The sequence below is a fragment of the Oncorhynchus tshawytscha genome, linkage group LG15 (assembly GCF_018296145.1).
Source record: "Oncorhynchus tshawytscha isolate Ot180627B linkage group LG15, Otsh_v2.0, whole genome shotgun sequence".
In the NCBI taxonomy this organism is placed as follows: domain Eukaryota; kingdom Metazoa; phylum Chordata; class Actinopteri; order Salmoniformes; family Salmonidae; genus Oncorhynchus; species Oncorhynchus tshawytscha.
This window is the reverse complement of record NC_056443.1, coordinates 25,011,188-25,020,578: the sequence shown is the minus strand read 5'-3', so window position 1 is coordinate 25,020,578 and position 9,391 is coordinate 25,011,188. Positions and strand designations below refer to the sequence as shown.

General features: G+C 43.6%; 1 protein-coding gene across 5 annotated transcripts in view; it reads left to right on the top strand.

The window, feature by feature from the left end:
- The first annotated feature begins 3,257 nt into the window (after nt 1–3,257).
- Nucleotides 3,258–9,391, top strand: part of LOC112214702 (peroxisome proliferator-activated receptor gamma coactivator 1-alpha-like) — a 74,003-nt gene continuing 67,869 nt past the window's right edge. For 2 of the 5 annotated variants that reach the window (XM_042298363.1, XM_042298362.1), the window contains exons 1-2: nt 3,262–3,470; nt 8,262–8,441. In XM_042298363.1, the coding sequence (XP_042154297.1) occupies nt 3,423–3,470; nt 8,262–8,441 (228 nt within the window). In that variant the 5' untranslated portion in view covers nt 3,262–3,422. Of the gene's footprint in view, nt 3,471–8,261; nt 8,442–9,391 lie in introns of all 5 variants that reach the window. The other 3 variants (XR_006078940.1, XM_042298366.1, XM_042298365.1) reach the window with 3 other exon arrangements.

Genomic DNA, 9,391 nt, shown 5'->3' with positions numbered 1-9,391 from the left:
TGGTGAAGCGTGATTCATAACTCCAGGGAACACATTTCCATTGCCCCAGAGTCCAATGGCAGTGAGCTTTACACCACTCCAGCCGACACTTGGCATTGCGCATGGTGTTCTTAAGCTTGTGTGCGGTTGCTCAGCCATGGAAACCCATTTCATTAAGCTCCCGACGAACAGTTATTGTGCTGACGTTGCTTCCAGAGTTAGTTTGAACCTCTGTAGTGAGTGTTACAAGAAAGGACAAACAATTTTTATGCGCTATGCTCTTCAGCACTCGGCAGTCCCGTTCTGTGAGCTTGTGTGTCCTACCACTTTGTGGCTGAGCCATTGTTGATCCTTAGCATTTCCACTTCACAATACCACACTTACAGTTGACCGGGACAGCTCTAGCAGGGCAGAAATTTTACGAACTGACTTGTTGGAAACCATCCTATGACGGTGCCACATTGAAAGTCACTGAGCTCTTCAGCAATGTCATTCTACTACCAGTGTTTGTCTATGGAGATTGCATGGCGGTGTCCTCGATTTTATACACCTGTCAGCAACGGGTGTGGCTGAAATAGCCGAAACCATTCTTTCGAAGGGGTGCTCACATACTTTTGTATATACAGTGCATTTGGAAAATATTCAGACCCCTTAGCTTTTTCCACATTTTGTTTTACTTTACTTATTCTAAATTTGATTAAATAATTTTTTCCCTAATCAATCTACACACAATACACAATAATGACAAAGCAAACACAGTTTTTTTAGATATCTTTGCAAATGTATAAAATAAAAAACACTGAAATATCACATTTATATAAGTATTCAGACCCTTTACTCCGTACTTTGTTGAAGTACCTTTGGTAGCGATTACAGCCTTGAGTCTTCTTTGGAATTATGCTACAATCTTGGCACGTCTGTATTTGGGGAGTTTCACCGATTCTTCTCTGCAGATCGTCTTAAACTCTGTCAGGTTGGATGGGGAGCGTCGCTGCACAGCTATTTTCAGGTCTCTCCAGAGATGTTAGATCGGGTTCAAGTCCGGGCTCTGGTTGGTACACTCAAGGACATTCAGAGACTTGTTCCGAAGCCACTCCTTCATTGTCTTGGCTGTGTACTTAGGGTCGTTGTCCTGTTGGAAGGTGAACCTTCGCCCCAGTCTAAGGTCCTGAGCGCTCTGGAGCAGGTTTTCATCAAGGATCTCTCTGTACTTTGCTTCGTTCATCTTTCCCTCGATCCTGACTAGTCTCCCAGTCCCTGCCGCTGAAAAACATCCCCACAGCATGATGCTGCCACCACCATGCTTCACCGTAGGGATGGTGTCAGGTTTCCTCCAGACGTCACGCTTGGTATTCAGGCCAAAGAGTTCAATCTTGGTTTCATCAGACCAGATAATCTTGTTTCTCATGGTCTGAGAGTCCTTTAGGTACCTTTTATTGAGGAGTGGTTTCCATCTGGCCACTCTACCATAAAGTCCTGATTGGTGGAGTGCTGCAGAGATGGTTGTCCTTCTGGAAAGTTCTCCCACCTCCCCAGAGGAACTCTGGAACTCTGGCAGAGTGGCCATCGCCCCTTTCCCCCCCGATTGCTCAGTTTGGCCAGGCAGCCAACTCTAGGAATGTCCAATCAGTATAATTTACCACAGGTGGTCTCCAATCAAGTTGTAGAAACATCTCAAGGCTGATCAATGGAAACAGGATGCACCTGAGATAAATTTAGAGTCTCATGTCAAAGGGTCTGAATACTTATGTAAATAAGGTATTTCTGTTTTTTGTTTTTTATAAAAAAGCTGTTTTCACTTTGTCATTATGGGGTCTTGTGTGTAGATTGATGAGGGGAAGAACATAATTTAATACAGTTTAGAATTAGATTGTAACTTAACCAAATGTGGAAAAGGGGAAGGGGTCTGAATACTTTCCGAATGCGGACCCCTGCAGGACCTCCGCGGACACCAGTTTGAGAACCTCTGTCTTAAGGAACAAATACACTTCTGTAAGCCTCATAATTTCATTTTTTCAACCTTAATATGTGCTAAAAATACAACAGAACAGATTAACAGGAATGACATTTACTCTCACCGGTGGCCAAAAATAACTATATGAAAGCCATGGCTTCAGTCTTCTGATCTGACCAGCTGGGTCATATTTCAATAATGCAGCCTCAACAACCCAACCTTGCTCTTTTTAAAGAAAACAACCCAACTAAGTGACCCAAATGCCTGCAACCCAGCAGTTAAGTTATCCAAACAACCCAGCATGTTTCTTAATGTATGTAAATGTTCTGTTTTTAAACAGACAGAAACCACAGGGGGGTTTACATTAGTCTCAAACAAACATGTATAAGGTTACTGTCTTGAAATTACAGTTGGCTAAAATGTCTAAAACTGTAACATCCTTTGAGAAGGGGAATCATGTCCACACATGCACAATTTCTGTTCTCTCTACTGGTATTTACGAAGAAGACTGGAAATTCAAGAAATTCGTCTGAGGTTTAGTCTGTGGTTTAGGAGTAGCATGCAGGCACAAGGGCGGCGTGGAAATTACGCACACGCCTTGCGTCGCCCAGGAGATACTGAAACACTCCGGTGGGAAATGCAGTAGTCTTGGCTAGAGATATCTTAAAACGTTACAGTTCATATTTGGAACATTCGGGATAGGTGATTGAAGTCCGACCAATAGGCTGAACTTTAACCTGTTTGTTTGTAACCTTTTGTCTTGTTTTGTCGCCTTCTATATTCACATGATCCGTTATTATTACTTAGAATCTCGCCCATGGGAACTCAGAACGCACACTTTTTTGGAATAGATGAGCATCGGTAATTGCTTACTATTTGTTTAACATAACTAAACACCGCGCGTGATTTCATTGTAGCCTACACTGTTAAGCCTACCCCGTCTTATTTAATATAGAGAATAGCCTAATAAGATTATGGCGCTGGTTCGTTTTAAACGTCGCTATTTTACTATGTTTGGAATTGCTATTTTGGACAGATTACCTGTAGGCACGGTGAACAAGGGCGGCACAAATACTTCATTGATATCACCACTGTACATGTTGATGTCTTGAATATTCTGCATCCGTGGTGGTGATTCGATTGTCAAGCAACAATTTACGTGGTTTGCGGTCGAAATGTATTTTATCTCGCTGTCTCATTAGAATTGAGCGATTTTATAGTTGGGAAAAGATTTACTATGCGCCTGCCAGACTCCGCCTGCTTTACAGTACGTCATTGGCGAGTAGTGGGCAGGGGTGAACTGAAGGGAGTCACTCCCCTGCTTACTTTTAATAGCTTTGTCATGTGATTGAAAGCAGTTGTAAGATAGGTGCCCTCAGTTTATTCTCAGTAAGGGGCAGTTGCCTGTACGAGATCGAGTGGAGCGCGAGTGGATTTTTTTTTGCCTGATTTCTTTTTTGTTTCTTTCGGACCGTCATTCAGTGCCTGGATGGCGTGGGACAGGTGTAACCAAGACTCGGTCTGGAGAGAATTAGAGGTGAGCAGTTCTAAAATATCCAACTTATTGTCAACTGTACCAGTCTGGACCGTTTTGGGGGAAATGGACTGCGCAGAACATCCAATACCGTGATTTCCGATTGCGAATACGGCTTTTCCTTTGCTGGTGTTGGCACGGGATGCGTAATATCGCAGTTATTGCGCTGAGGATACGATACGGGGGAAATACAAAGCGCAGGATTTTATGACAAGTGGAGGGGATAATCCCAGTTTTTTACTTCATATTGTCTGTTTAAATTGTTAGATCTAATAAAGGTTGTAGGCTACAGGAGCGGTGCGTATCTTGCAGCGCTGGAGTTTGCTGCTGGCTGCGTCTCCCTAGGATGTCGTGCAGTCGGAAAGAATGTTTACTTGCTTGTGGAATCTTTCCAGTCACGGACTGTAGTCCCTCCTGCGCTGCTGTGTGACGGGTTCGCTCTTGAAGTTAGAATTACAGAAATGTTTCTAAATCAGGTATCGTACAGTGGCATAAACTACCTCTCGGACGATGTGTGTCTTTTTTTGATCTAGGCTTTGTCTGGATTTATCCGATTTTTAAATTGGAATGTGCAGAGATGATCACAGGCGCCGAGATTTTGTATTTAGGAGGAGCATCTTCTCTTGTATGGTATCGGGCGCGTCTTAACATATGTGGCGTCATCCCTTTGGATGAGTAAAGAATATCTGTAGCCTAGTTGCATGTGACCAACTGTCTTGTTTTACGTAGGCTATGGGAATATTTCGTTAATCAAAAGATTTGCGTAATTGCCATAGGGGATGTTTTTACCCATAGCAGATTTAGTAAGCTCTTGGTTTAAAACGCACAGGGGGGTAGATTGGCAACTCGATGGGATGATTTTTGAATAAAATAACAGGAAATAATGCAAATAGTGATTTAGAGATCTGTTATTATCATCGTGTTTTGTTATGCATGTCTATGTAGTTTGTTATAGGCATTGAGCAGTATAGTTGTCTGCAGATACCATCGATTTAAATGCATTGATGGGATCGAAGCTCATCTTCGATATGCGACTGCAGTTGGTTTATCAGCTTTTCTCGGTTTGTCTGTTTATCACCAATCAATATGAGGCAAGCTTGAATGGAAATAATTCCCTTGACAAATGCCTGGAAATGTCAGTTTAATAATCCATGATTTACTTACCAAGTATGCATGCATTTATTCACTTTCCTTAACAGCGTTTTGGCGTATGATTTTATGAAACTGTCGCACTCCTTTACACTTTACCTCAATTATTCATAAAGGTTGACGGATGCTCGGTCGACAGAGCCAGCGTGTCAAAGAAAAAAAAAATCTATTTTCTTGTTTGTCTGGGCATTTTCGAGTAGATCAGCGTATTGATGTCTGCTGCCAATCTATAGTGTTGCATCCCCTCGTACAAATGTGCGTGTTTTTCAATAACCTGTCTTGCTTGTGACATGCATTAGTTATTCTTTATTTTCTGAGTGCGTCAGTTCATTCTGAGTTGAGCATAAATCATGCTGTGAAATTCTCAAAGCACCCCCGCTTTTTTTTTTACAATCAGTGAATTGCACTACAAGTCCCCAGTCATATTCCTAATAATCTCACCATAGCAGGTGCTTTTATGTGTTCTGTGTGGGTAAATCACACGGCGCGCTTCCCCATCGCTCTGTCTGGCGGCGCTATTTCATTAACTTCCTTGGAAGTCGATGAGAAGATTGAAAGGAGATGTACCTTTTGAGGGATTTTCTTTTTATCAGATCCCCGTTTGATTCGCCCCCCCCCCCTTATCTTGATAAAGTGAGGCATTTTGCAGAGCTGGGATAGCGACTTTGATGAATTGGCATCTTTAACCTAGCCTATGGGCGAAGGAGAGGGAGTTGCGGTATACATATAGGTGAGCCATGACATCGCATGAGCGCAACCAGAGGCCTGATCAACTATAGCACATGTCGGCCCGAGCGTTGTTCTTTTTGTGTATCTGTCATTCTGTTGCCCCGAGCCGAACCCTGGGCTCATCTCTGTCTCCAGACAAGACTCCCTCCCCGTCTCTGGCACCTTGGCCAACTAACTGCCTCCCGGGTATGCCCGAGGATATCACCATTAACTCTCCCTTAAATCTGATATGAATACATTGAATCCTGCCAACTCCCTAGCCAACATGTATGACATGTGGGGTTCGAATTGACATTTACCACACTCGAAGCGCCTGTTTATCTATGCGTAACGAGGGGGTGAGTGAGCAGACGCTTGAGTAGGCTACGTTGGGATAAAAATACCTACATTTGGCTCACTCGGAGCTGACTTCTCCTTGCTTGCCTGGGGGTTGTACGAAGTGACTGCCATGTTCCAGAACGGAATGCACGCATTCCGTGCAGTGATGGAGTAGGTAAACCTTGCTGCAAGCAAGCGCGGGCCTCTGAAGCAATTACCATTTGTAACGTCTTGGCACTTGCATAAGACATGTAAGTTAGCAAAGCGCCTTCCTGGAACTTGTTTACATTGAGCTTGCAACTGCAGGCGCAGTCAAACTTTGCGCCTTCATCTCGCTCCTCTCTCCACACCAACGCGTGTTGACAGATGTAAAGGTGTCAATCAACTGTAGAAACAATAACGATGTCTTTTTGTCCCTGTTTCGGGAAAAAGCAGAGTGATGGGCTGGAGAAATGTAACCACAGAGCAAATGTATAGTTTTAACTATGTTTAACTTAGCATGTACTTTGGTTACAAACATTGTAGTAAAACAAGGTTATATTTTGGTTTATGATGGGGTATGACAGTTGAACGTAGCTCATATATTCTTCAATAGTTATTGGGTACATATCCTTAATTTATGTGTCCAAAAATTGATGTAGCTTGCTGATTGCCCCTTTAAAGCCCCAGTGTCAAAAACGTGATTTCCTGTGTTTTATATATATTTCCACACTATGCGGTTGGAATAATACTGTGAAATTGTGGAAATTATGATAATGCCCTTTTAGTGAAAGAGCTGTTTTAAAAGACAGCCAGAAATTGGTGGGATAAAGTGTTGGCTTGCCCGTTGACATCATCAGACTGTTAATTGGTTATTAGACCAATAAGAAAGAGAGTTCCAAACCTCTCTGCCAATAACAGCTAGTTTTCAGTTTTCCTCTCCCCACTCAGACCACTCCCAGATAGTCCTACCCAAATGTTTGCTTGAGAAATTGTCCTAGCTAAGAAGCTATTTTTGTTTCTTTTTGGCAATTTGATTGAGAAAAATCACAGTAAGGTACTTACTTGTTACCCAGAAATGATTTGACATTGAGAGAGAAAAAAATACTGCATTGGGCCTTTAAGGTCTGTGGATCTCCTCAATCTCAGTTCGATGAAGCCAATGATTTGTGTCTGAAGCACAGCGGGGCAGCTGTCGTACAGACATAGGCCCCTACATAAAAGCGGACGGTGAATAATGAAATGTCAACAGGTAGCATTTAGCATCAACGAGGCCCGGTTTGGATCACAATGTGCCGTGTGGAAAACGACCCTTGCGTTGGAGTGAAATCTGTGCCATCGGCTACTGTTACCATTGTGTTGACGCACCCATGCGCCCTGGGCAACCAGTCAGGTGGCAAATCTAGCCACGCTGTCATTCAGATTGACCTATCAGTGATGTGAACAGAGAGCAATAGTAAGAATACCCATGCATTATCAGCCTTTATGAATGTCTGGCCTAGTTTGTTAGGCTTGCAGGCTTTCATGGTCTACTAACCATGCAGTATGATAACTAACCATGCAGTATGACAACTAACCATGCAGTATGACAACTAACCATGCAGTATGATAATGAACCATGCAGTCTGACAACTAACCATGCAGTATGACAACTAACCATGCAGTATGACCCCTAACCATGCAGTATGACAACTAACCATGCAGTATGACAACTAACCATGCAGTATGATAACTAACCATGCATTATGACAACTAACCATGCAGTATGACAACTAACCATGCAGTATGACAACCTAACCATGCAGTATGATAACTAACCATGCAGTATGACGCCTAACCATGCAGTATGACACCTAACCATGCAGTATGACAACTAACCATGCAGTATGACACCTAACCATGCAGTATGACTCCTAACCATGCTGTATGACTCCTAACCATGCAGTATGACACTTAGCCATGCAGTATGACAAATTAGAAAAGGTACGCCTATCAATAAAGATAACTTTTTATAATCAGAACGGATCCCTCTGGAACTTTCATTGTGCACGCCTGGTCCCTATTCCCACTGATTGTATTTGTATATATGTGCCCTTTGTTCACCATGGTGCGGTCGATTATTGTTACATTGGTGCGTGTGAGTACCTGTGCTGTGTGTTTTGGGCTTTCACGCCCTTGCGGATTGTGCAGATGATTATGGGTCTCGTCCCGTGTGATAATCATTGTGCGGGTGTGTTATTTATTCGAGGTACTCCTCGCTCTTTTGTTTTGGGGTTTCTACCCTGTGTTTTGTTACGTGTTTGTTTGGTCTTCGTACCCGTGCCTTTTCACGGCACGCCGTAATTTGGGCTTAATAAAAATACGAATCCGGATCTCCGAATCTCTTCATACCAACGTGACAAGAACCATCAAAGAAGCAATGAATGTTCTCAAGGTCGGGATGGAGTGTGTAGATATCGCATAATAGCCATGAATACCTGTGGGGGTAATGTTACCTTGTGAATTCATGTGAAAGACTGCCTCTCATCATTTGCCTCAGTGTGTGTGTTTGTGTATCGCTGCGCACCTTCGTGTGTGTTGATGGGGTTTTTGACTCCTCCCATCTTCTTGTCTCCCCAGTGTGCTGCTTTGGTTGGCGAAGACCAACCCCTCTGCCCGGACCTCCCCGAACTTGACCTCTCAGAGCTTGATGTCAGTGACCTGGATGCAGATAGCTTCCTGGGCGGGCTCAAGTGGTACAGTGACCAATCAGAGATCATTTCCAGTCAATATGGCAACGAGGCTTCTAACTTGTTTGAGGTAAGAGAGCATATCACACTACATCTTGTTTTTCTTTCCCAAGTCTCTCTGGTCTCCTTTTTACCCCAGAGTCAGGTAGCCTAGCGGTTAAGCGCATTAGGCCAGTAATCGAAAGGTCGCTGGTTAGAATCCCCTAGCCGACAAGGTGAAAGATCTGTCGATGTGCCCTTGAGCAAGGCACTTAACTCTAATTGCTCCGGTAAGTCTCTCTGGATAAATGACTCAAATGTCAAATTATAACATGATTTATGATATGGTCATGAACTATTTACAGATTTAACGGTAGCCGGGACTCATGTCCGATACATTTTCTTTTCTATTTATGAAGTGTAGGCCAGGTAAATGAACTCTCCAGAGGTCACCAGATTGAGCTCAAGTCAGCGATTAAAAACAAACGTGTGCCACACAGACTCGACTCTGTACACTGAGGTCGCCATCTGTCGAAAGCCTTCCAGGTACTTGATAAAAAACCTCCCGCCTAGTAATAGTATGTAGTATTACTGACTTTATTGAGTTAGTTTATATCCCCCCCTGAAAAGTACAAAGTCAAGTTAACAGGGGGGCCCAGCGATAAGCCCAGAGACCTTTGTCCTGGCTTTTGGCTTCTCTCTGACAGTACCTCATTCATCCCCCACGTCCTTCATTCCAGTCCAGCCACAGCTCTGCTCTGCTGCAGCACACATCTAACAAAAGACAGGTAACAACTTCCACTAGCACGATTAAACCCGGCACTTGGACGTCGGCCATATTGCATAATCCCCCCCCTTCCACAGGGCTTCCACAGGGCTTCCACAGGGCTTCCACGGGGCTTGGGAGTAAAACTTTCAATGTTCAACCCGCTGCACTCTCTCACATTCAGGGGAAAGTCCACTGAAAGCAGCACGCTGGCGGGGCAATAAAAGCCATGAGCTACGAGAGCCAGTTCATTACTGGTTTATCAGCGGGGAGAT